The 26,236-nt window shown below is 42.0% G+C and overlaps 14 protein-coding genes across 14 annotated transcripts; all 14 read left to right on the top strand.

Moving 5' to 3' along the window:
- Positions 1–1,295: 1,295 nt before the first annotated feature.
- On the top strand, positions 1,296–2,633 carry LSM04_001624 (SET domain; the record flags this gene model as incomplete). Its single annotated transcript, XM_067331082.1, has 1 exon — positions 1,296–2,633. One exon carries the CDS (start codon positions 1,296–1,298, stop codon positions 2,631–2,633), a length of 1,338 nt encoding a protein of 445 aa, XP_067189013.1.
- A 389-nt stretch (positions 2,634–3,022) lies between these two features.
- LSM04_008446 (uncharacterized protein) lies at positions 3,023–5,017 on the top strand (the record flags this gene model as incomplete). The annotated part of the gene is made up of 1 exon (XM_067331081.1): positions 3,023–5,017. The coding sequence occupies one exon, from the start codon at positions 3,023–3,025 to the stop codon at positions 5,015–5,017; it is 1,995 nt and encodes a 664-aa protein (XP_067189130.1).
- Positions 5,018–5,333: 316 nt separating this feature from the next.
- On the top strand, positions 5,334–6,095 carry LSM04_002296 (G-patch domain; the record flags this gene model as incomplete). Its single annotated transcript, XM_067331080.1, has 1 exon — positions 5,334–6,095. The coding sequence occupies one exon, from the start codon at positions 5,334–5,336 to the stop codon at positions 6,093–6,095; it is 762 nt and encodes a 253-aa protein (XP_067189024.1).
- Positions 6,096–6,732: 637 nt separating this feature from the next.
- On the top strand, positions 6,733–8,715 carry LSM04_000320 (Kinesin motor domain; the record flags this gene model as incomplete). Its single annotated transcript, XM_067331079.1, has 1 exon — positions 6,733–8,715. One exon carries the CDS (start codon positions 6,733–6,735, stop codon positions 8,713–8,715), a length of 1,983 nt encoding a protein of 660 aa, XP_067188995.1.
- A 651-nt stretch (positions 8,716–9,366) lies between these two features.
- On the top strand, positions 9,367–11,265 carry LSM04_002192 (uncharacterized protein; the record flags this gene model as incomplete). The annotated part of the gene is made up of 1 exon (XM_067331077.1): positions 9,367–11,265. The coding sequence occupies one exon, from the start codon at positions 9,367–9,369 to the stop codon at positions 11,263–11,265; it is 1,899 nt and encodes a 632-aa protein (XP_067189020.1).
- Positions 11,266–12,033: 768 nt separating this feature from the next.
- LSM04_006054 (uncharacterized protein) lies at positions 12,034–13,068 on the top strand (the record flags this gene model as incomplete). Its single annotated transcript, XM_067331076.1, has 1 exon — positions 12,034–13,068. The coding sequence occupies one exon, from the start codon at positions 12,034–12,036 to the stop codon at positions 13,066–13,068; it is 1,035 nt and encodes a 344-aa protein (XP_067189093.1).
- Positions 13,069–13,562: 494 nt separating this feature from the next.
- Positions 13,563–14,399, top strand: LSM04_005571 (DeoC/FbaB/ lacD aldolase; the record flags this gene model as incomplete). The annotated part of the gene is made up of 1 exon (XM_067331075.1): positions 13,563–14,399. One exon carries the CDS (start codon positions 13,563–13,565, stop codon positions 14,397–14,399), a length of 837 nt encoding a protein of 278 aa, XP_067189085.1.
- Positions 14,400–15,110: 711 nt separating this feature from the next.
- LSM04_005425 (uncharacterized protein) lies at positions 15,111–16,985 on the top strand (the record flags this gene model as incomplete). Its single annotated transcript, XM_067331074.1, has 1 exon — positions 15,111–16,985. The coding sequence occupies one exon, from the start codon at positions 15,111–15,113 to the stop codon at positions 16,983–16,985; it is 1,875 nt and encodes a 624-aa protein (XP_067189081.1).
- Positions 16,986–17,296: 311 nt separating this feature from the next.
- On the top strand, positions 17,297–17,947 carry LSM04_000304 (Staphylococcal nuclease (SNase-like); the record flags this gene model as incomplete). The annotated part of the gene is made up of 1 exon (XM_067331073.1): positions 17,297–17,947. The coding sequence occupies one exon, from the start codon at positions 17,297–17,299 to the stop codon at positions 17,945–17,947; it is 651 nt and encodes a 216-aa protein (XP_067188994.1).
- Positions 17,948–18,440: 493 nt separating this feature from the next.
- Positions 18,441–19,581, top strand: LSM04_006771 (Peptidase M8; the record flags this gene model as incomplete). The annotated part of the gene is made up of 2 exons (XM_067331072.1): positions 18,441–18,908; positions 18,991–19,581. 2 exons carry the CDS (start codon positions 18,441–18,443, stop codon positions 19,579–19,581), a joined length of 1,059 nt encoding a protein of 352 aa, XP_067189105.1.
- Positions 19,582–21,009: 1,428 nt separating this feature from the next.
- LSM04_006040 (uncharacterized protein) lies at positions 21,010–22,806 on the top strand (the record flags this gene model as incomplete). Its single annotated transcript, XM_067331071.1, has 1 exon — positions 21,010–22,806. One exon carries the CDS (start codon positions 21,010–21,012, stop codon positions 22,804–22,806), a length of 1,797 nt encoding a protein of 598 aa, XP_067189092.1.
- A 456-nt stretch (positions 22,807–23,262) lies between these two features.
- Positions 23,263–24,189, top strand: LSM04_005236 (uncharacterized protein; the record flags this gene model as incomplete). Its single annotated transcript, XM_067331070.1, has 1 exon — positions 23,263–24,189. One exon carries the CDS (start codon positions 23,263–23,265, stop codon positions 24,187–24,189), a length of 927 nt encoding a protein of 308 aa, XP_067189073.1.
- Positions 24,190–24,785: 596 nt separating this feature from the next.
- LSM04_005677 (uncharacterized protein) lies at positions 24,786–25,022 on the top strand (the record flags this gene model as incomplete). Its single annotated transcript, XM_067331069.1, has 1 exon — positions 24,786–25,022. One exon carries the CDS (start codon positions 24,786–24,788, stop codon positions 25,020–25,022), a length of 237 nt encoding a protein of 78 aa, XP_067189086.1.
- A 207-nt stretch (positions 25,023–25,229) lies between these two features.
- Positions 25,230–26,236, top strand: LSM04_004460 (uncharacterized protein; the record flags this gene model as incomplete). The annotated part of the gene is made up of 2 exons (XM_067331068.1): positions 25,230–25,926; positions 26,073–26,236. The coding sequence occupies 2 exons, from the start codon at positions 25,230–25,232 to the stop codon at positions 26,234–26,236; spliced, it is 861 nt and encodes a 286-aa protein (XP_067189060.1).

Raw genomic sequence — 26,236 nt, 5'->3', positions numbered from 1 at the left:
TTTTTTTTTCTGTTTGTGTGTGAGTGAGGGAGCGGGAGAAACAAGGGGATTTAAAGCATTGCTTTTCCCTTTTTATGAGGCTTCTTCTTGGGTGTACACACCGGTAAATGTTTTTTTTTCTTATTGCGACACGTGCCGCACTGTACCCTGAGCACTTGGTGATGAGGCTTTGAAACCACTGGGAACAGCTGCTAAGATGCGTGGTTTTCTTTTTTTTTTTTAACTTTCATGGGAAAAGATAGTGAGGATTGTATTGATATATGGAGGTTGGTGGTGTTATTTGTTTTTTGTGTTATTGTTATACGTTTTTCTTTTTTTTTTCCCTTTTTTTCTTTTGAATCTATACAGGTTGAAGGTGTTATGGTGTTTTTAAGGTCTGTTTTCCCTTTTTACCGTTCGAGAATGTTATCGAGTTTGGTGGTCATTGCATTGTTTTCGTCGCCTTTATCTTTGCTGCGGTATTGTTAATTGGATATGTTTAAAGGAACATGAGGGGATTTTATTATCTTTCATTTCTGTTATATATTGCTGTTGTTTTGTTCTTCTGGGGAGGTGGAGGCAAAACTGCTTTTACTGGAGTGCATTGTTATCAATGCTTTTTTTTTTTTAATGGGAGTGATGATTTTAATTACGGAGTGAAAAATTTCTTGGAATAGTTGAGGTTTTTTTTTTCTTTTACCTCAGCGTTATGTACAGCATGGGCCTACCTCAACTTTAGGGAGAGTCATTGGGCCGATGTTCTGTTCCTTTGTTTTCTTTTGCAGTGCTGGTGGCGTTTCCTATTTCTTGTGGATATATGTTCAGGGAGGTCTAATCACTCTTTGTACTGCGCCATATAATTTTGTACTCTACGTGGAACTCCTGGAGTGTAAGCTGGTCTTGTTGCTTGTTAGTCCGCGTTGCTGTATACATTGGGAATGTTTGGTGGTCAAACAAACCGGAGGTGCTGTGTTTGAAGATGCTTGTTAATACTACTCTTCATTGTGGTAATTGAGTTTAAGTGACGAAGTGTTGGTGAAGTTAGTATATGGTTTTGTTCCTTTCGGTAAATCAGAGAAATCTGGCATCTCGTTTTTTTTTTTTCGTATATAGTTTGGCTTGAACTTGTCTCTTTGATTTCTTTCTTGTATACTTCTTTCTTTGTTTATGTCTCTGTCTGCTGTCTACATTCCTCGTTCTTTTTCTCATGATTTTCTTTCGTTCTCTCTCTTCTTCCTGTCCATAATGAGACTCCTCTTCCTCCCTTCTTCAATCTCCATCTATATATATATATATATATATATATATAGAGTGGGATGGTGAGGGTACGCGCTGCGTGGGTGGCCCGCCAGTCAACGCGGGAGTTGGAGGCTTTCATGCACCATCGGGCGTGGTACTTTGCGAACTGCGGGAATTACGCCATAGCCGCGGATTACATCATTCGTCTGCTCAACCGCAAGCCAAATAATCCTGTTGCCTTGCTGCTTGGCGAGGTGGCGGCACATCACACACAACAGGGGACATTTGAAGAAAAGTGCCGTGAGGCGCAGCGGCGGTTGTGTGTGCGGAAGAACGTGAAGAATGTGTTGTTGCTTGTGAAGGATGATGAGAAGCGGGAGACACTGCGGGCATGGTTAGATAAGGCACATGCATTACCTGAATCCTGTGGTGGTAGCGGTATGAATAGTGCTACTTGTGAAGATGCTGCTATTTGTGAGGAGCAGATTGTGGTGCAGGAGACAGAACCGCTAGAGGAAACACAGAATGCTATACGCATTGTGGCCCAGCGGGCAAGTAAAACACCACTAGTTGAGTTACTTCACCCAAAGCAAAGTGTGTATGGAAGAGGACTGTATGCCACAACCCGTATTTCATCCGGTATGACGGTTATGATTGATCAGCCATTTGTAGTACAACGGATGAATGATACAGCCTGTGCACATTGTCTTGAGGTACTTGGTAAAAATAGTTGTCATCCTACAGGTGTACCCTGCACACATTGTGGGAAAGAAACATACTGTACTACTGCCTGTCGTGAAGCGGCGTGGAATGAATACCACTCTTGTTGCTGTCCTACACGTAATGCAATGTACGCATCATGGGAAGAAGCTATGCGTGAAAGATTGCGTGCCGATAATAGTGAAGAGACACGTGCGGCTTTATGTTGTCTTGCTGTCGCTAAAATTTGTGCAATGGCAACTGTACAACAGCGACACCCACTCGCCCTTCAGCGTCTGTGTTCACTACGTGGTAGAGCAGACTATGATGCAGCAACTGCACTTAGTGAAGTTGGTGCCTTGGCTGTTACGCTTGCGGATGCACTACATCAAACACATCTCTATATGGAGGAAGTACTTTCTCTCTTTGCGCTTGTGCAGACAAATGAGTTTCTGCTTCCTAGTGGTACCGCATTGTATCATGCCTATTCATTTCTTAACCATAGCTGCGAACCGAATTGTGCATTGATTGGTGGAAGTGGTGCTGGTGCATTGAATCGAAAACTTGTAACATTGCGGGATGTGCGAGAAGGGGAGCAATTGTTTATTAATTATAACGCAAACCTCACAACATGTGTGTCATACGAGGATAGACGTGCTCTCTGTCAGCAACGACATTTTGAATGCTTTTGTCCAAAGTGTGTTCGTAAAGAATGAGGGAAACGTTTATTTTTTGTTTTCACATTTTTTTTCTTGATTTCTGGATGAAATGACGTGAGATGATGAAGTATATCACGCTACTTTGGAAGAATCAACCGAAGAAAAAAGAAAAAAGAACGAGAGGTTTCGTGTAATGAGTGGACCTTTTATAAGAAGCTTTTTTCCCCTGTCTCTTCCCCTGCTCTTTTATGTATTTAAAAAATAGTTTTTCTTGTTTGTATATACGTTTTGGCTTTTTTTCTTTTCTGTTTTTTCTTTTATTATTATTATTATTATTATTATTATTATTATTATTATTATTATTATTATTATTATTATTATTATTTTATCTGTTGGGGCTATTGCGAGCGGTATAGATCTCTCATTTTATTTTTTCATTTCTTGCCATGCGCCTAACTTCACGCCTGTGGTGTCCCTCCGCCGGCTCCACCCTCACTGCCCGCCTCGCCCAATTGGCCCAACGCATAGATACTCTCACGCCTAATAAAGAGGTTGATAATAGTTTGTGGGGAGATGTTGTGGCTGTGGCGGGAGTAGCGGGGGAGACGCGTGAGACGGATACGGCGATGGCACTCGTCCTGCGGCTTCTTCATCATCGTAATAGTGCACCGCCCGCTGGTGTGTGGGCCGCACTCATTCGTGATTTGGCCCCATACGGTGATGTGGAGGCGAATACGGTTCTGGCGTATCCAGGAGTAACATTAGATGGGAATAGTTATTTCTCTGTTGCCTCTGCAGGAAAATTGCAATACGATAGACTTCAAATGGAAAGAAGTGGAACAGGAACAGGAACATCATCACTATCATCATCATTGGTAAGTATGGAAAAAGGACCAATGGATACTGGAATACTGTTGCGACCAACGCGGGAGACGTTATTGTTAACGGGTGGGGTGGTGCCATTGAGTGCACGTGCCCCGTGTAGTGATGGTAGTGCTTTGGCGAGTTTGTTAAAAGCCTTTTGTAGTTCATATGAGATGTCTAGTGGGGAAGATAAATCTCTTACAGTGTTAAAAGATGTGATGGATGCTGTTATTAGTACCTTGCAACTAATTGCAGCAACCTTGGTATTAATAGAGTCTAGTCCAGTGACACGGTCATTGTTAAGGTTTTTTCAAGTTGTTTTTCGATCTGGAAAAGAGCAAGAAAAAGAGGAAAAGCAAAAAGAACCACTAGCTGAACAATTCGCTTTGAATTTGATTAAAGTATTACCAATGAATGCACTTGGTGCACGAGTGGTGATACTTTTTCTTGCTGAACAGTGTACGAGTTTCCCAGATGATATGATTTATCTACCGCTGGTACGTATTGCTGTTAGAGGTCTATGGCTGTATTATGAGTCGGTTGATGATTTTTCATGTTTACAACAGTTACAACAAGTAAATGATGCAGTAGATGTTACACTTCAACGTAATGCAAATAGTGGTAATTCGTTGGGATTGGTAGAATCTGATGAGTCAGATATTCGTTTATTACTTTCACTAGCGTTACTACGTTTGATGCGTTTACAGGCAGATTCACCTGATATCTTTTTGCGTGATGCTGTTGATATTGTAGATCGTTGTCCTGTTAACCTCTCTGTGGAGTATGAACTCCTTGCTGCGAAGGTAAAACTACTAGATTTATTTATAGATGACCCAGAAAGTAGTAGTACCATTTACGATGATTTGTTACAATCACTACGGGCACTTGTGGAACTTCGTCCGAGGGATAGTAATAACTATAACAGTAATAATAGTGATAATCTAAGAGAAGGACATTTATTGGAGGAGGAAAAGGATGTTCGTCGGGTAACACAACTTCACTTTCAAGAGGCACATCGTCTTGTGGTAACAGCCTTCGCGCAGTCTCATGTGGAGGAACGACTAAATCAGGCATATACTATTCTTGTCACACATAAATATCACGGTCTTATTATTACACGAGAATTAATGCATCCACTTCTTGATGTACTTAGCCGACGTGGTGATTGCCGTGTATTTAACATTGTTGATCTCTGTGTATTGTACAGTGGCAGCAGTATAGATTATGAAACGCTTACCTATCTCTTTCAGGCATGTCGTGTGGCGGGAGATTTTTACCGTGCTCGAACACTGTATCAACTACTACGTGAGATGATACCAGGATTTCTATTACGTGCACCAGAGGCCATTAAAGAGGCATTGCGTGGGTTAAAGGTCTTGGAACCTGAACCGAATCATCTTTTTGCTTATTCTTTCACAGTAGAAAGAGATGTGGATGCAGCTGTGGCTGCGGCTGCTGTGGCGTCTGCAGGCGTTGTGGAAGATGAAGAGTGTGATGTGCAAAAACGCGGGCCTATTCGAGAGTTACCGAATATTGTGAAGGAGACATCAGAAAAAGGTACTCATACATCACACTAAAATCTTGTATATATATATATATATATATATATATATATATATATATATATATATGATGAGAGAAAAACAAAAGGAATATTCATGGATGCATGAATATATGTATATCTATCTATTGTTAAATGTATACTTCTCAGATAATACCTACTCACTACTTTCTAAATCAATCTCATTTCTTCTTTCTTTCACTCTTTCTCTCCTTCTCTTGTATAAATACAAAAAAGCACCCTGACAAGGCCAAGGGACACTCACTCACTCACACACACAAAGATACGTAGTGACGAAACAACAACAACAACACAAAAAGAAAAACATCGAGATGTGCGACGATCCGAATGGCACTCGCTGGGCAAAATCTGAAAAGAACTTTGGACGTGCGTTATTAGAACGTGCTGGATGGGAGGAGGGCCGCGGTCTCGGTGTGGACAACAGTGGCGCCACCACACATGTGCGGGTGCGGCGTAAAGACAGTGTGACGGGCATTGGATACGACGGCGGTGTACAACAGGCGTGGAGTGCGCAGTCGGTGGGATTCGCCGACGTGTTGGCGCGTCTTAAAAACGCCGTGCACTCCGGATCGGAAGAGGGAAATGATTCGCCAGCTGCTGGTGAAGGGGAACAGGGGGGAAGTGACAGCAATAGCAATAGCAATAATAATAATAATAATAATAATAATAATAATAATAATAATAATAATAATAATAATAATACTCGTAGTACGAACAAGAATGGTCCAAGTGGTGGGCGGCATGTTTGCATGTATGCGAAGCGACACGCACTCAAAACGGAACTTCTGCGCTCCAGCGGAGATGCGGCCTCGGCGGAGATTCTCGGAAGTGCGAGTTCCGTACACAAACGCAGACGTGAAAATGATACGGATAGTGGAGATGATAATAATCATAATAATGATACGGCTTCTACACTGCAGTCTCCGCTGCTTCAACGACTCATGGTGCGTGTGCCCAAACATGAACCACGACGCACAACCACAACAACAGATGCATCTGAAACTGTACGTATTACCAAACCAAAACCGCGACCACCAAAGTGCACAGATACCCCTTTTCTCTTAAAAGAATAATAATGGGGTGTATATGCGGGATAACTCTTTGTCTATCTGTTTTCGCTTCTTCTGTCTATATATATATATATATATATATATATATATAATTCATATGGTACACCCATTAGCGAGAACAAGAAGGAGATGAAGTAAATAGAAGAGGGGGTATTTTCCTACTCGGTTAAACTGCCGTTTAAAAAAAGAATAAGAAAGAATACCAATACCAGCAAAGGACACAGTGGATAAATTACCGATAATTATTCATTTCATTATTTATGCGCCTCTTGTCTAGTACAATTCTTAATAATTATTTCTTTTTTCCAGGTTTTTGAGTGGCTTCTTATTTATTTTGGTTTTAACTATTTAAATTTTTTATTTTATTTTCCTTTTATCTTCTTAGCAAGTACTAATTGCACGCCCCATAGAGCTTTTTTATCTCACCCTTTTTTTTGGTGAGAGTTATAGGCGCAGAGGAAAAAGAAAAAAGAAAAGAATAACCATAGATACTCCAACTCCACTACTTTGAAGACTCATTCTCTCACAGAGAAAGAGAAAAGGGATATAGTGAAGAAGGAAATATAGATTTTTACCATAATAGGAGCAACATTGAGAAGAAGTAAAAGAAATAAAAAAAAAAAAGAAGCAAAAGGAGGAAATGACCGAAAAAGTACGTGTTGCAGTTCGTATTCGTCCACTTCCAAACGCTGCAGAAGGAGGTTCCCGTTCAGTTACTCCTATTACTTCTTCTTCTGCTGCTGCTGTGGTTACACTTGATGAGAAACGTGTCTGTGTGTCAAATCGTCGTGTATATCAGGTAGATCATGCCTTTAATAGTAATGACAGTACAGAGTTTATCTTTTATGAAAGTGTGGTTTCTCTTATAGATCGATTTCTTGATGGATATAACACCACTGTTCTTGCTTATGGTCAAACTGGTAGTGGTAAAACATATACTATGGATGGACTCACACCGCTGGTATTACGTTATATAGTGGAGCGTATGGGTGGTGTGACATCGCATTTGAGTTTTCAGTATGTTGAGGTGTACGGTGAGGCATTACGAGATTTACTTACAACAGATCCTATTGGTTCCACAAAACACTTACAACTGCATGATGCGGATAATAACAATAGTACTGGTCAAGGTAATGGAAATGGTGGAGCAGCCACAACAACAGTTGTAGTAGTAGGAGCAACCCGCGTCAAAGCACGTAATATGGAAGAGGTGTATGATATTATTAATCATGGTGCCCGTATGCGAACTACAGGGGCAACAAACATGAACGAACACTCTTCACGTAGTCATAGTATATTTACTGTGTTTAATCATCAAAGACGATCAAAGTTAAATCTTGTTGATCTTGCTGGATCTGAACGTAATAAAAAGACATTAAATGTAGGACAACGATTTCGTGAGAGTATTGCTATTAATGGTGGACTTTTGGCATTAGGTAATGTTATACGAGCACTAAGCCGAAATCATTTTCAATGCCCTGATAATCCACGCCATGTACCTTATCGTAGCAGTAAACTAACACGTCTTTTACAAGACTCTCTGGGTGGAAATAGCGTTACTTTATTAATTGCTTGTGTGGCATCAGATGTTCAAAACACAGATGAGACCACACGCACATTACAGTACAGTGCCCTCTCTATGCACATATTAAATGAACCACTCCCTCAATTTGATGAACGAGCAGCGGTAGCGGCTGAAGCAGAAGAAAGAAAAAAATCTGAACGACGTGTCGATATTATGTTAAATGGTGAACAATTACCATCTACTACGACTGTTGCTACTTCCAGTAATACAAGAGAAGTATTGGAATTACGAGAACGTGTTGCGGTGTTGGAAGAACAAATGCAACGCTGTTGTGAAGAGTTAAAGAATGATGAGAGGGTTTTCGCACAACAGATACATGATATGAGGCGATTGCTAGAAGAAAATGAATCTTTAAAACGTCGAGTGGCATTCCTTGAAGGACGTCCTCATCCTTCACCAAAAGTTATCGCTGAAGAAAGAGCAGCGGAAATGAATACGAATGGTATTCAACAAGAACAAAAACCATATCAATGGATGACTGGTGTTACTCCTCTTAGTCTAAACTATATGCAGAATGCACTGCAATCACGTGGAAAAGTGCCACAATATCACATGGAACCTTTTGCTAATTCCAGACCCACCACAAGGATCCATAGCTTTGGCCTCAATGAAGGAGAGACTATGATGGAAGCTGGAGGGCAACAAGAGGATCAACATCATCAAAAGATTTCAAAGATTTCAAAAATTGGTATGGAGTGGAATGAAGGAGTAGCAGCAGCAGCAGCAGCAATGAGTGAGTCCATTGGTATGGGAAATAATTCCAATAATAGTAATAATAATAATAATAATAATAATAATCATTATCTCAACAATGGTGGTAATCGTTTGACAAATGTTGATAACACTGCTAAAGAACGAGAAGAACAGCTTAGTTTACTGGCGAAGGAAGCTTTATACTACCAGAATAGCAATAGTGAACTTCGACGTCGACTTCGAACTGTACTTGAAATGTATGAAGTTCAACAACGAGAAGCGTCTATGTTACGTCGTGAAGTGAAGCAAATACATGATTTACTGGAGAGTGGATCTCGTTCATGATTAATTTTAATTCCAATCACCTCCTCTTTGGTTGTATTGATAAGGTTAAACGAATTCTGCTTTTTTTATTTTGGTATATCCTTTCTTTTTTCTTTTTGTTGTATGATCATATGTTTCTCTGTACTTGTGTGCGCATTTTATTTATATATGCCTTGCTTTTTTTTTTTGGATTTGGTTCTCTGTGCTCATCTATTGTTTGTATTTCAGATCTTCAACTTTGCTTTGTTTTTCTTGTTATTGTTATTGTTCGTGTTTATTTTTATTTTTATGCCCTGTATATCAAATTCCATGTCAGCAGAGCTACAATTGCACCCTATGCCCCTCCTCCTTTTGTTATCATCATAGAGGTATTATTACTACTACCATTATTATTATTATTATTATTATTATTATTATTATTATTATTATTATTATTATTATTATTATTATTATTATTATTATTATTATTATTACTACCACTACTTTCCCATGCTCTTGTTGAGGTGCATATATATATATATATATATATATACCATATATTCTCTTCCTCTTATTCCTTTTCCTCTATTTCTATTTCCCTTACCCAAACATACGCCTTTCTCTCTCTCTTTGCCCTATTAACAGTAATAGTATTAGTAGTGGTTCGTAGCTCTCTCACTCTGTGTGTGAGTAATGGAGGGCGGGACGAACGGCAGTAAAGCCGCTAGCTCCCCCACACAGCGAAACCCGGCCGCCACGCCAACACCGCCGAGCAACGCATATTCACCAACCTCCACTTCCGTCGCTGCGGCTGCAGTTGTGGATTCACTGCGGAGACGTCACGTGCAGGCAGAGATGCGGCTGCGCGAGTTGGAGGATCGCTTTCGACGCGACTGCTCCCGACAGGAACAGGAGTTGGAACTACTACGTATTGATAACAATAAGTATAAGGCGAAGATTGAGGAACTACGTATGGCGCAGACGGATGCCGCCCCACGGGGTAGCATCACAAGCACAGGTTCTAAATTACTGCGCGCCTCATCACGCAAGTACCGCGCGGCACGTGCCTCTGTAGAGAGAGCTCGGGAAGAATTAATGGAAATCAATGCTAAAATTGTTTCAGCGCGACAGCGACTGCAAGAACTACGTCGTCGTCGCAGTACTTCTCATAAACTTTCAGTCACAAGTGCCGCACAATCACGACGGAGTCGCACTGATATTGAGATTCGTACACATGCCTCACGATTGCAACTCCGTGGACTTGAGACACACGTGGAAACTGAGACAGATCGTCTATCAAAGCTGATGGATGCGGTGAAAGAACTGCGGGAAGATATTGATGTCCAGTTTATTACCCAAAATCGAAGTGATGATTTATATGGCGAGCGTGAACGGGCCTTATTAGATGTGATGCGTGAGACATCCTTCCTTGTGGAGGTGTGTAATGTACTTTTTGAGGAGCGTGATGACTGTCAACTGCAGCTTGCCGAGATGCGGCGCACTGCAGAAGATGAACACGAGGCCTATGAACGTGCCTTTGTAGAACTTGTGGCAGTGGAGGATCGTGATCGGGCGACCAAAACACGTCTGCGTGAGAATATCGTGCGGCTGCGGGATGAAGTGGCGGAGGCTGCGCGTGAAAGTGAAGCGGCGGAGCGGATGGTGCGAGAGGAGCGGGCGGCACTACTGCGTGGATCCGCCGCCGCCCGTGCCGCCTCTTCTACGACATCTAATAATTTATTAGGAATAGAGGGGAGTAATGAGCGGGAGGATGAGGAGGATGATGGAATTAAACGTCAACTAGAGGAGTTTGAATGCTATCTCACACGACTGGCGCAACTCGCCGGATCTGATGATTTGGATGATGTGCAGCGGTTTGTGTGTGGTGGGAGTGAGGAACGGTTTCAGTTATATACAGCACTCAATCACGCACGAGATGAGATCAGTAAACTGGAACATGAACGGGATGCACTTTTGCGGGAAATTGCTGTAAAAGAAATGGGAGAAGATGAGAACGACGACGAAGAAGAAGGAGGGAATAATGACGACACAAAAGAGCGTCGATTACGTAAAGAAGTTGAAGAACTCCAGATGCATTTGCGAGAGATACAACGTATCACACTTGATCATGTGCAACACGCAGAGTGCGCCAAAGCATATCTTGATTCCACACTACCGGTGGTAGATGCTATCTTTACATCACTTGACTGTGATGATACACGCATTGTGGCAGAACGTGGATCTCGTTTCCTATCACGTGAAACATTGGGACTATTTCTAGCATCTATTGAACAACGACTTGAGGAGTACATAGCTGCTTGGGTGCAAAACAGGCCTCATGAACAGCAAGAACAACAACAACTGCGACAACGTTTGTTAATAGTAAGTAATGAGTCAAATACGACGACGAAAGGAAAGTCTGCTGTATCATCACGGGTACTTCCCTCAACAAGCGATCAGCAAGAGGATGACGCAATTCTACGTGATCGGGGCAATGTAGATGAACCTCTCAGCACTGAAGTCATTCGCGAAACAGTATCTCAGGAATTCCAGCATAATCATCATAGTGGAGCTGTGGTGCCCAGAAAGTGATGTGAACGACTTCACGAACAGATGTAGATGAATAAAAAGGGAAAAAGAAAGAAATAGAAAAAAAAGAAGAAATACAAGAAACCTTTTTTTTTTCATTTTCCCTTTTTTTAAAGAGAGTTCTTTCGTTTTTGTTTATTTATTTCCTCTTGTTATGTTGGTTATTGCTTTTGGTTTTGCTTGTTAATAGATAGGTGCTGGTAGTCGTCCTTTTTTCCCCCTTTTAGGTCCACAGTCAGTATGTGTCAGGGGAATGAGGCACATGTCAAAGTTTATTAGATATATAGACTTTTCATGTTTGTTTATTTTTCTCGTTGTGCGTTATTGGCTGGTTGATTGGTGAACTATAATCGTATGTATTTTTATGATTTGGCGTAGTGTGTCTTATAGAGCTGCATATTGTTTTTAGATGAAGATTATGCAGTGTATACATATCTATTTATTTATAGGTATTGGTTCCCTGCGTTTGTGTTGATATGTATGTTTATACCTTTTTTCTATATTTTATTTTACTTTATTGCTGTTGTTCTTCTTGGATTTACTATAATTGGATTCGTACTTTTGTATCATTTCCTTTCTCTTTTTTTTTTCTTTGTCTGACAGCGCTAGTGTGTTGATTGTGTCGTAATCCTTTCTTCCACACATAAGGTTAGAGGGTTTTGTCTGCGAACACATTTTATCTCAGGTTTCTGAGAGGCTTTCGCAGTTCTTATATATATATATATATATATATATATATATAATTTAATATACACTCAGGGACCTGATACAATGCAGGGACAAAGAGCACCACAGTTATCACAATCATCTACATCATCTTCCACTCCTATTGGTGCTACTGGTATGGCTTCTACAGTTCCTGGATCCGTTAAGTGGCACTCACCACTTCTTCAAAACCGCCTTGCAACTCAGACGAGTGGTAATAGTTGTTTTCGCAACGAAGCACTGCAATGTGCGGCTTCTATTATGCGCAGTGAAGCCGCACGTGTTGATGGACGTTTATGTGAAGACTTTGGTTCTATTTTACGTGGTAATACTGTGTATATACGTCGTTTTCTCTCTGATGAGGATGATTTGACTTTGTATAATCGTTTGAAGGCAGAATTGGTAGCTGCGACTGGAGCGAAGATGTCACTTGATGGTGGATTAATTGAATGGAGTCGACATCAAATATTTGAAAATCCAACAGGTATTAGTCCTATATTTAATGAAATTATTGGAATGTTGGCGGAATACTTTGATATTGATGTGTATGCTACTCGGTTAAACTACTACCGCGATGGACAACAATGGAAACCACAACACCATGATAGTCATGCCTACGGAAACAGTATTAAAAACAATGGAAATAAAAATGGTGAAGGTGAAAAGATGAAGGAAGACTTTACTGTTGGTATCACACTTGGTGCCACACGAAGCCTTCTTTTTATACATGAGTCATCTGGACATCAGTTTGAGTTTCCACAGCGTAATGGGGACTGTTTTGCCTTCACAGATGAGGTTAACACAACATTCACACATGGTGTACCTCGTGTGAATACACCAATTGGTGATCGTTTTAGTATCATTGCTTGGGGCCGTCGGCGGTCATTAAATGAACGTAATGGTGGACGGCCGGCAGAGTCTGTAGTGCGACTGCAGGACGGTAGGGAAGTGCAGACTGTAGAAGATGCTATTCGGGCAGCACAGCAACTTGTTTCACGATCCACAACAACAAAAACAACAGCAACAACAACGTCAACATCAACAACTAGTGTAGGAGCAGCTGGAGTCGCAAAAAAGAAAAAGAAAAATCGACTACAATAGGAATACGAGGAAATACAAGAAAAAAAAAATGGAAAGAGAAGGATATAAATACCTAAAAGAAAAATAGATGGATATATATATAGAGAGAGAGAGACAGAGATAAATACATGTTGAGAGTGAGAGCATAAGTTGTTGACATCTGCAGCGGTAAGCTGGGGCTGCGACATACATTTCATAGACTATACTAAAATGGGATCACCGACAAGTTAAATTCTAGACGGGGGTGACACAGTAATATTCTTTTTGGAATTGACTCGTAAAATCAAAGTGTTAGAAGCTACTATACACAATACCATATACATATTGTTTTATTTATAAACTATAGAGATTTTGATATTTATCATGATATCTGGATGTAATATTTTCCTTTTTTTTGTTTTTGCTTTTCCTGGTTTCATTTTCTAATAATATGTTATGTATGCATTACCTACATTTTAAATGTGAAGTTTCCAAATACAAGTTTATAACACCATACTCGTTTTTCTTAAAGAATCATGACAGATTTCCACATGACCGAGCTCCCTGGATATACAGGTAAGCTAAACGCCCAAATTCTCGAACGTGTTCGTTTCCTATCCAAAGAGCTAAATATACCTGACTTGGAATCAAAGTTTCCCCATCTTCACGTTACCGATGGTTCTTGGCGTCGTCCCCTTTCATTGCCTGCCGAAGACGCCGCTGTTGATCTTTCCGATTACATTGATCACACCCTCCTGAAGGCGGAGTCCACGCATGATGCACTTATCCGCCTCTGCGATGAGGCCCGCCAGCACCACCTGCACTGTGTCTGTGTCAATGGCGGCCGTGTGAAACTCTGCGTCGATACACTCGCCGGCAGCGGAGTGACGGTTGGCGTAACGTGCGGTTTCCCGCTTGGCGCCAACACAACCGCCATAAAAGTCGCGGAGGCGGCGGCGGCCGTTGCGGACGGTGCGGGTGATGTCGACGTTGTGATAAACATCGGCGCCGCGGTGGATGGGGACTGGCGGTATGTGCTGCGGGAACTCCGCGCCGTCCGCAGCGCCTGCCCGCCGCCGGTTGTGTTGAAAGTTATTCTCGAGGCGGCCGCACTGCCGGCGGGTTGTCTCGTCGATGCGGCGATCACCGCCATTGCGGCCGGGGCGGATTTTTTGAAGACGTCGACGGGATTTCACGCGGCGGGTGGCGCCAAACCGGCGGATGTCGATGTGATGCTCGCCGTGGCGGGGAATACAGCACGCGTGAAGGCGAGTGGGGGCGTGCGGGACAGACAGACAGCACTGCAGTACGTGCGGGCAGGTGTGGCACGTATAGGAACAAGCAATGGAGTAGAAATTGTGACACAAAAGTGATGAAAAAAAAAAAAAAATACAACGACAATACCCTAATAACAGGCTTGTGAACGGATTGGTATGTGTGTGTGTGCGTGTATTTTTCTTTGAATGTAACGGTAATGCAAAAAGGAGATATGGCAGAGAACGTTCCATAACGACAAGGATAATGGGTGTTTGTGTCCTTGTTTTGGGGAATCATCAGTGATCTAAGCAACATGATATTATTTAGAAAAATGAAGAGGACAAAAATGAAAGGAGCTCATCGACCTCATTATTATAAATCGGTTTTTGGGAACGTATAGGTTTTTTTTTTTGCTCTCCTTGGTTGTTTCTGTAGGAGGAAATGCACCTGTAACTTTGTCATTATTTTGCCTATGAAAACTACTCTTTCGACACATTACTACAGTCCCTTTCTTTAATAAATGAATTTATAAGGATATATATATATATATATATATATATATATAGATGTGATCGTGTTGTACTCTGGCTTCTATTTTTTTTCTTCTTTAGATGTCACTATTGATTACTCCTTCTTTTTTTTTCTTTTCTTTACTGCTTCTCATTTGTTAGAGGCACCTTTACCCCCACTCGTCCCCCTGCCTACTCAAACGTACAGCAAGGGAGGAATAGATATCGTTACTCTAGTGTGTTTCTTTGTTTGTTTTAATCAACGTCTGTGGGGAATTGACCAAAGGGTATCCAGAAGAAGAAAAAGTAAACAATATAATGGATTTTATGCGCAATGGACGCAACTGGAGAGTCAATGATGGTGGAATGCATGACAGTCCAAGCCTCCGTCGTAGTAGTGGTGGTATTGGTCTTGTGAGGTCCGAGGATAGAGGAGGCCTTGTTAAAAATGGTGTTACTAGTAACACGAAAAAAATAGGGAATAACTACAAGTCTAATAATTTCATTGCGAGTGGTGATATTAGCAGTGAAAGCCCTCCATCAGCTCTCACCCAATGGGCAGAGTGGAGTCCCCAGACTTCTATGAGTTATAATAGAGAAGCATCTAGTATGTCTTCTGGGAGAACCTCAACAGCTGTTGAACGGGAGTTATTACGCACAAAGGAGGTTTTAATGCAGTATAAGACTTATGTAGAACAACGATTGATGCGATATATTAAAGAATTAGAGGAAGACCGTACGCATAGAGAGAAATTATGCGTTCGTCTCAAGCATGATAATAAACTTCTTCTAGAAGAATTAGATCGTTTCCGCTCCGGTACTACTATTACTACTAATGCACAGCGTCCGAAGCGTCAGTGCCATAATTGGCATGATGGATATGAATATCCATTTTCTTCTTCTTCCCATGTTCTATTATCACCATCACAAGTAAAACAACAATCAGGAGAGTTACTTCCAAAAACTCGAACTGAAACACTATACACATTACAAACACTTCACGGTCGTGAAGGCTCGCTCTTAGAACAACTGCAAAAGGAACGGGCAAAACAGGCCCAACTTGAAGCCGTTCACGCCAATGCAGTTGCAAGACTACAAGAACAAGTGGAACAATTAGAGCAGGATCGACGTTCTGGTGTTGATGCACATACTATTAAGAATCTCCGGGATGCATTGGCGCAGCGCGATGATGAGATTCGAAAATTGCGCAAATTACATGGTCTATCACCTCCAGAGCCATCTGGCTCCGGAAAACAAACAACAGTGGGAGTAACAGGTATGGAAAGGGAAAGTATTGCTTTAGAGATTCAGCATATGGCGGCGGATGCAGTTGAGTTTATCTCTGCAATGAAAGAGGCCGCTAGTACTACTACTCCAGCAACACCAAAACCAATAATAATATCAAAAATTGCTGTTACCAATACTACTAGTAATCCTGATTCACATACGAATATGGCTACAATTGAAGGTAATACCTATTTTGCTAATTTAGGGAATATGTGGGAAGATCTTTGTCGTCTCTCCACTTCCCATATGGATGAAGCATTCCATTCACCACACCGCTCCTCACATCTTCTCTCTATTACGAGATCATTGCGCTGTGCTATGGAAGAGGAACACAATCAAATAGCACTTTTTGTGCAAAAGATACTACGAGAAAATGAAGAGCTGCGTATGCATTTAACGAGTGAACGACGTGATTGGGAGATTGAGCGACAGGCAGCCACACATCGTCTGAGTGAAGTAGAGGAAGACTCAGCTGCATTAGTACAACAACTGCGGCAACAATTACAGTTGACTACACAACGAGGATTTTCCTGTACAAGGCGTATCAGTCAAAGTATTCAGCGTGAACACGAAAAGAATGTGTTGATGCTATCAGGTCATATACAAAGATGTGATGTGGGTACACAGACTCTTCTTTCTGTTGAGCTTTCACAACTGATGGAAGTCAATAAAGGTCATCAGATAGTTTCCACCAGTATTAGTAACGAACAATTCATGAACCAATTATTTCAGGTATTACGTGAAATGGAAATTCTTGAACGCGATAACGCTGAAAAAAGTGTACTTTTAGCACAGTTGCAACAACAGCGTGAACGTTTTTTGTCCGGCGTGGATACTGAATTGGCTCATAAATTGCCAACAAGAGCCTCACTCACGGCTAACTTTGGTCAGTATCTGCTGGAGTGACATACCTTTCTTTTACCCTTCTCTTATGAGGTTTTGAGTCAGTATTTTTATCTTCTTTTTTTGTGTGTTTTACCGTTCGTTAATGTCGCCAAAAGAAGGCAAAACAAACAAAAAACATGGAAGAAACAAACAAACAAACAAAAAAACGATGAGACAATACAAGAAAAAGATTTTTTTTTCTGTTTCCTATAAATGTTAATAGAACAGAGGGATTTTTTTCTCTTGTTGAAAGTTTCTTCCCATCTCTTTTCCTTCTTTTCCCTTTTCCCTTTTTCTCTCTCTGTGTGTGAACGATTTTCCTGTTAAAGCCAATGGGCTGTTCCTCTAGCACTGCGTTTGACGATCACAAACACGAGTCGCCTTCGGAAAAATTGCAACTCTCATATTTTCCACAACTACCCAGCGCTGTAGAGAGACACACAATTCATCATGTGTACGATGGTGATACACTAACAGTAGAGAATCGCGTCTCTGTTCGTCTTTCGGGTATTGATGCACCAGAGATTAAAGGAGATGAAGCTTACGCGAAAGAAAGTCGTGATTACTGCCGTCAACTCTGTCCGTCTGGTGGTACTGTTCTGTTGGGATTTTCGGGAAAACACGAACGACAGGATGGGTATGGACGATTGTTGGCATACGTGTACGTTCCACACCCAAGCAAAAATGTGTATATCTGCATCAATATCGCCCTCCTAGAGGTGGGACTGGCACATTTATATAAGGTGAAACGATTGGAAGATGGAAACAAGAAGGCCATGTGTGAAGCACAAAACAAGGCTAGACGTGAGAAGCGCAATATCTGGAAAAAACTAAATGTGAACAAAACAGTTCTTATTACGCGTAACGGTGAGGCCTTTCACCGTGTTGGAGGATCTTGTGTAAACAAGGCACAGAAGGTAACGGTGAAGGAGGCCCTGGATCAATTATATGCCCCGTGTCGCACCTGTAAGCCTCTTGGATGAGAAGAAAACCAATGAATATAGGAGTAATTTATTTATATAAAGGGGAATTTTATTTTTGTATTACATTGATGGGGTAAACGTTGGAGCGATGAGTTGTTTTAATTTTTTATTTTTCCAGTTCCCCATGTCATTTTACGGAGTTATATCTCTATTTTTGTCTTTCTTTTTTTTTCACTCTTAATGCATCATGACGGTGAGAATTCATAGTTATTTCTGGTGCGCGGCTGATCCCAGTGATGTTGCAATATGTGCATTGCTGACACAACCCCCTCCTACCGTCTCACAGTGCCTCTCTGTTACTTTCATATATTCATGTTTCTTTCTTTGTCTGCTGGGTTTGTGGTTACCCATTTTCTCCTTCTTTCTCTTTTTCTCTGCTTGACACTCCTCCATTTCACTCTCTCTTGCCAATGTTTTTTCTGCTTCTTTTCTGCACCCAGACACACAGGTACACATGTGTACAAATACAGTCTTCAGGAGCACACGTAAAGGAATGCGCGGTCTCTTCTTGTTTGCCCTGTTGTTCCCTCTGTACTGCACCATCGGCACTGTTGCCCTCACGGAGCACCATCGCTGTATTCACGATGCTGTTTTACGGTTGGTCGGTGCTGATTTAACTGCTATGAAGTTCTTACCTGCAGAAGTTTCGGAGAATTTTTTTGTCCGTATAACTTCACCCTCAGAGTCAGGAGAACATAAGGTTCTTCATTTTAAGTCTGATTTGGATGATCAATGGCTTCCTATCTTAATTGATGTATCAACGCTAGACCTGGATGATGGGGGCCGTTTCTGTAAAAAGAGTGGTGAAAGCATTGTTGATTTCTTCGGATCCGATATTGTTTGTGCTGACAATGATGTTTTGACACCAGAGAAGAAGAGTATTCTTGTTGAGTGGATTATCCCTGAGGCTGTAAAACTGCACAGTGAACGCTTGCTTGTGGAGCCTATGGAAGCCCCAATTGTCGTACCGACGTTTAGCTCAACTAATCTGTGCTCCAAGTTCACCATACCGCAGGAGCATAGAGCTCAAGGTGTTCCCGAAGCTGATATGGTGCTTTACGTTGCTGCGGCTCCAACTCGGTTGGGTACATTCGCGTGGGGGAGCAACATGTGCGACATTGGGACACCATGGTCGTCCAGTTGTTGGAATCTTGAATTACGGCCCACGGTATATTGCGGCCACACCACAGCGTATCCGCGTTGCTGCTCACGAGATTGCCCATGCACTTGGGTTCAGTGGTGTCGAGATGGTAAGAAAGCAAATGGTTGAATGGGATGAGTCACATTTGGGTGGATTACCAAGAGTTTTTCTGTCATCCACTAATGTACGTAGAGCTGCGAGAAAACACTATGGATGTTGGATTTTACATCGCTTGGAACTCTATTCTAATGATTTTTCGCCCTCTATGAGACCTATCAGGTCTGGTCTACATATCAACGATACACTGGTGCGTAAAGTACTGAAGTCATCAGGAAAAATAATGAATAGAAAACTGAATAGCATTGATGTTCTTCCTGCTGAGGATGAAATTGACAATCCTTATGCAGGAAATGTTGTGGAAACGTATAAATTTTTTGGGGGGATATGGGGCATTCCTCTCACTGGAGTCGACGTCTTGCAAAAGATGAGTTGATGGTTGGTCTCGTTGGTGCTGGGTACTACACCGCACTCACGATGGGAGCGTTCGCCGATCTGGGCTACTACAAAGTGAATTGGGCAAAGGCAGAAGAAATGAGTTGGGGGAATAAGGCTGGGTGTGAATTGTTAGATGGTAAATGTGTGGAGAATGGCAGAACTAGGTTTCCCAACATGTTCTGCACATCTAAACCTGTCAGCCTCCCGGCTGGACTAAAGTGCACGTCTGACCGTCAATCGCTGGGGAGTTGTAACCTTCAAAACCACAAGAATCGCCTTCCATCACAATACCAGTACTTTTCTAACGATAAATTGGGGGGAAATAGAGCTGGACAAATGGATTACTGCCCGATTATTGCGGCAAATCGCGAAACGAGCTGCACAGATGGTTTGGAAAGTAGCATGCCTGGAAGTATAATTGCAGTCGACTCACGTTGTGTGGAGGGGAAAAATCTGACGTATGAGAATGCAGCTGTTGGTGCCGTGTGTGTGGAAGTGTCCTGCAAGAAGAAGGAAGTACGTGTGCGGTACCGTGGAGACGTTAATTGGTACAGTTGTCCCGAAGGAGGAACACTAACAGTGCAAGGGGAGTCGCTGAATGGTGAAATTGTGTGCCCCAAATACGCCGATGTGTGCAATACAATTGACAGTGGTATCGAAAGGGGACGAGGTCGATCAAGAGAATCAGACGGTGACGTGGCTGCTGCTATTTTGGCACCCCTTTTGTTCATTTTCTTGGCCGTCTCCACAATAATGGCGCCATGAGGTATTCCTCTTATATACACATGTGTGGAATTCGATGGTCTGTGCTTTTTTTCTTTTTATTTCTACACATCATATTAATTGTTTTTTTGGGATTAATCAATTTGCTTGTGTGAGTTATGTATGATTCCTCGGCTGTTTTTGAGCAATATTATTGTGTTGGGCAGTATTTCTTGATAACATTGCTCCCAGAAACAGACGTTGGTTAATCATATGAACTTTTTTTTTTCTGTTTGTGTGCGAGTGAGGGAGCGGGAGAAACAAGGGGATTTAAAGCATTGCTTTTCCCTTTTTATGAGGCTTCTTCTTGGGTGTACACAATGGTAAATGTTTTTTTTTCTTATTGCAACACGTGCCGCACTGTACCCTGAGCACTTGGTGATGAGGCTTTGAAACCACTGGGAACAGCTGCTAAGATGCGTGGTTTTCTTCTCTTTTTTTTTTTAACTTTCATGGGGAATAATATAATGGAGTGATTAGGTGTGGGGGAACTGCAGCTGTTCCGAATGTTTTGTGCTCCATACTCATCCTAATCTTATTATTATTTTTCAATCCAATAGCTAATCCAATGTAATACTCTCCTATTATCTCTTTCTATCTCTCCCTCTCTCGATCTCCTTCTTTCCCTTTAGGTGTATTTATCCCTCTGAGGTATTCACACGGCATGTCCATGGCGAGTCCGACTGCCCGTCAGCGTCGAGTTTCTTCATCGCCCGCCACAACGTCGAGCCTCACGGATGATGCCACAAGTGTGACGGATGGAAGCGGCGGTACGGCGTCAGTACTCGTCGGCCTGCCAAGTTCCTCGCGGGAGTTGCTGGAGCGCATTGAACGGCAGAATGACGAGATTCGAATTCTGCGGGAGGAGAACACACGACTGCGGGGGCGGGAGGTGGAGGTGTCGGCACTCACACTGCGTTTACAGCAGCAGTTCGCGGCAACGCAGTCCCAGGTGGATCGACTCAAGTCGCAAATACGAACAGAACTGATGAATCCCGTAACGGAGGAGGAGTATCATGCGATTGATTCCCTGGATGAGGGGAAGCGGGATCTCCTCGATACTGTGAAACTTGGCATCTATCAACAGTTGGGGACGATGCGTGCCTCAAAGGATACAGCAGTAAAACGAGCAACAGAACTGGCCACGGAAACGGCACGTTTGACTGCTGAAAATAAGGAGTTGCAACAACGATTGAAGGAACTGGAGGCTGTTGTGGAGGCGGAGAGACAGTCTTTTCGTCGTCAGCTACAAGAGGCAGAACAGCGTGGTAGTACGGTTGTGGAGTTAGAAGGCAAATCACGTGATTTGGAGGCGAGACTGCGTAATGCTTATATGGATCAGGAACAATTTCTCACAGCAAAATTAACTGCTTCTATAAAAACAGAAGAAGCGACGCGTCTTTCCGTTCGGCTGCGTGAGGCGGAAATGGATGTAGAACGGTACAAGACCAGTGCAGAGTGTTCAGAGCAAAAATTAGACATATTAAAATCTGAATACTATGAATTAAAATTGAAAAACAGCCAACGTGTGATGGAACTTGAAGCATGTCTTAGAGCAGCGGAAGAAAAGCTCAAGACACTTTCGGACCTTGAGTTGGAATCGGAGTTGTTTATATCGAACTTGGCGCAACAGACTGATGGGCAGATTTCACTTGTTGCTCCTGTTACTGTTACTAGTGCAGTTAGTGGTGGTCCTGGTGTATCACAAACTGCACCCACCTCTGTGAACGCTTTAAGCAATTATGAGAGTTGGTTAGCATTGCCTAGATCACGCAAGCTTGCACATACTCTAACTGTAACGAAGCGATGCCTACAACTAGAGAATCGTGTTACAGCATTACAGCATGATATTGAGTTTAAAGATAAACAAATAGCACGTTTGCAGGCTTCACTAGAAATGGCACGTGAGGCTTTGAATAACTCTAATAGCCCATTTGCCATGGTGGAACGCACCGTGGAAAAACTAAATGCAGAAAATGAGGACCTTAACAATAGAGTAGTTGTTCTCTCAGAGGAGAATACAGTGCTTCGGCAACGATTAGAGCAGCGTACGGCTGATGTGCAGGTACTGTGCCGTCATCGTAAAGAGCTTCTGCGTATTCAACGTGTTTTACGACGTCTTGGGTTAGAGGGACAGGTAGCAGAATCAAATACTTTAATGCAATCATCGGTCACCCAACAGCCACAGCAATCAATGCAACAAAGACAGCGAACAACAGAAGATTCAGAGGATCAAATATCTGGTGGTATTCGTTCTTTGGCATTAAGACGCGATCATTCTATTGATTCACCACGAACTGACACTCTGCAGCGTACTCACGATTCGCTACGAACTACGAGAGACTCTGAGTTGCCAGCAGCAACATCAACAGAAGAACGTCAACAGCAGCGCCGTTCACAGGAAGAGGAACCCACATCTAGTGGTGTATTTATACCACGAGCCATTCAGATTAGCTCGTGATGTGCTGACAATACAAGAGATATTTCTTTGTTTTTCTTTCTTTCTCCCCCTCTTCCTCTATCTATTTCTCTCAATTTCATTGTGTTTTTGAGCGTATGATTTTGGTGAGCATGTGGGGGGAGAGGAAGTCAAGAGTCTGCACCAGAGTTTCTTTTTTTATTTATTCTTCTTTGACAAAGAAGGAGAAAACAAAAACAATACATCGACATTGATATGGGTTTTCCTCCTTTTTAGATAATGATTCTTCTCCTCTATTTTTTACTAATGTTGAGGGTGGAGTACATCGTTTGTTTTCATTATATCTCTTTTTTAACGTTACTATTTATTTTGTTTTCTTTTCTACCTTGTAATGGTTTCTCGTATCATTTCTTTTATTTTTTTTTATTGCAAAAATAAATAAAAATAAAATAAAAACCATTCCCCCTGTCTCTAAGAAGGAAGTTGCTTCACTCAGTAATGCAAGACTCAGGTGTGGTTTCTGCAGGAACGGGTCGTACGTATATTGTAGCGCGTGGTGGTCGTATCTTCCCTTACCGTAACTTTACCGCAGGGGCTGTTGTCCAACGACGTTTTAATGAGAACACCACCGCATTAGCGGTGACTGTTGGATTTGTACTTCCAACTATGATGCGAGTTCATAAAGAGCTCGATGAGTACGTGGTGGAGGGACGTGATATGCCTCTTGGTACCGTAGTGGATGTTATGCTGGATGCTGGAAAAGAAAGTCTGATGTCCTTTACTGATCTTTTAGCTCGTGTGGCGGTACAAACGGGCATTGCGTGTCTTTTGATTCGCAGCAAGATGCCTTATTGCTACAGTGTTGTGGAGCTTTGGGAGCTGTACCCGCAGTTGCATCAGTTTTATGTTGGTGAACTTGTGCGTGTTCTGCGGCTTCCACCATTTCTCGCAACTCTGGTAGGACAACGACCAGATCCTGCTGATATTGAGGTCTTTACAATGACCATTTCACCACTTGCCGCAATGGAAGATTGTTTTAAACGTAGTACACTGCAAATGATCAGTGACATTGTAGTGGATGCCGGAGAATGCGTTCTGGAAAAGTGTGTTCCAGCATCCAAACGCACCGGAAAAGAATCCATGAGTTTATCTTTGCGTGTTGGGGTTCATGTGACGCTGATGGTATTTAAGGTTGGCGGTGCGGCTGCTGGTCGTGCCGTTGGTGGAGCACGTGGGGAGTACTGGGGTGAAATTATTGGAACTTCTATTGCGCCATTAGCGCAGTTGCAGGCGAGAGTACTGTTGCGTATGCTGTGGCCGCGATCGGGTGGATCATCCCATCGTTCTTCACGCTCCACTCGTAATATTATTGGCAGCAGTAAAGAAGGAGAGAAGGTAAGGGGTTCTTCTAGGCGTTCACACTAGAGAGGGAAAGAAAAAGCGAAGAAGGAGAGAGTGAGGGAAGGAGTGAAAGGGGGGAAATCGGAATTCGTTAAACGTATGAAAAAAAAAAAGGAAAACATATATATATATATAGCAAAGAGAAGGAGGCACAAAAATGAAAAGAGAAAAGAAAAAAATTTAAGAAAGGTAGTATTGATGACAAATTTGTATTGAGGGGAACTGCAACGGTGATATTTTCTCATATTTGTATTTATCTCTTATACATTTGTTTGCCTGGCTCACTTGTTGAGTATGTGAGAATAAGGCTCAATCAGCACAACACAAGGGTGGGGCCAAATGGATAGATATAATTACTGATAGGTTTGTGCGTAATATCAAAATATTATTACTCATATTGCTAATACTTTTCCTTCTAATGTATTATTCTGTATTTCCGACTCACTTCTTTTTTTTTTCTGTATTTATATATTTGTTTCATTCTTTAACGTTTCTTCTTGCAAGGGGGAAAAAAAGGGTGACTTGACGGGGATCTTTTTTTTTTTTTCTTTCGACTACGGAGATTATCAGAAACGGATTTTGGGCGGTTAAAAAGGGTTTGCAGAATTATGTAGGAGAAGATGTATACAGGTGAAGTATTGCAAAAACCAAAAACACTTAAAAAGGTTAAACGCTTAAAGCACAAATCTGCAAGAAATCAGGAGACAAATCTCGACCCCTTTTACTTGATAAATGAAAGTGTTCGCACAGCACGAGAAATTGGTTCAACTGTCTGTTCTTCTGTACCTTCAAATCATGATCCTATTATTGTGGTAGATGATGATGAGTATGCTAAATGTCATGATACATCTGTATAACGAGATATTGATGATATTCTCGGTTAATTACATTCTTCACGGCGAAGTTCACCATCACCTTTTATCGAATGTACACTTATCACAACACCTCCCACAAAAGAACAAGAGAAGGAGAAAGAGAAAGGGAAAGAGTAGGAAGAGTTATCTCTGCAAGATGAAACCACATCAGTACAAATAACGACGAGAGATGTAGAAAAGACTAATGGAATGGGAAGAATAACGTCCAGTGAGCACTTTGAAAATACTTCTATTTTAATATTATCGACCGACTCATTATTGTTAACAGGTGATGAGTTACAGGAGCCCGGGATTTCTTTTGATAATGGAGCTGATAGCTTTATTGTTTTGGATACGGATGGGGAGTGCGACGAAGAACTCCTCTTTATTACAGACGACAATATCACGATGACCATAACCCCTGATGATAGTGATAAAAGAAAAAAAACACTATTAGAGAAAAAAAAACAGGTAATCAAATTAAATCCAGAGAATGAGAATGTATGTGAAAAATCTAGTTATCCTGACGTTGTTTTGGTTCCTCCTATTATTGGAATTCCTTTAAAAAAGAATGAAAATTCTTTACAACGTAATATAGTGGAGTCCCTTCATCAACGTCTCTCTCCACCGCATAATAACAAAGATGATGAGAAAAGTCCTGATGTACCACAACAAGTATCACCAGAGGCTGAAAAGTTGATATTTAAATCCACCGAAAGTGTTGGAATGCCTGCAGAGAAACGTCCTTCAGCCCAGCGAGATTTACATCCATCACGCTCCTTTGAACGCTATGTGCAGGAGGACAGAGCGAAACGACAATTACAGGAAGTACTGGCGGAACAGCAGCGACAACGAGAAGAGCAGGAAATACAATTTACACCGCAGGTTTCCTCTTATGCCGCACAACGTGTTTCCCGCTCTGTTTCCGAGTACATTACCGCCTCTCAAGAGTGGGAATAACAACGAGAGGCGCATGTGGAAAGAGTCGCCGCACGTGAAGAGTACGCGGCTTGTGTGAAACTCAACTCCACATCCCGTCGAATCGTTATTGAGATGATGGCGCAGAAATGACGGGTGAGTGTAATGGAAAGATTGCAACAACACGCCGCCGCACGGGAACTGCGAATGCGGAAATTGCAAGAAAATTACGCACCGACATTTCAGCCGGCGATTACACCGGCAGCGCAGCGGCAGAAACAAGGAACGGGCAATTATAA

Source organism: Trypanosoma melophagium, assembly GCF_022059095.1.
Source record: "Trypanosoma melophagium isolate St. Kilda chromosome Unknown ctg33segment0, whole genome shotgun sequence".
Lineage (NCBI taxonomy): Eukaryota > Euglenozoa > Kinetoplastea > Trypanosomatida > Trypanosomatidae > Trypanosoma > Trypanosoma melophagium.
This window is presented reverse-complemented; position numbering and strand designations above follow the sequence as displayed.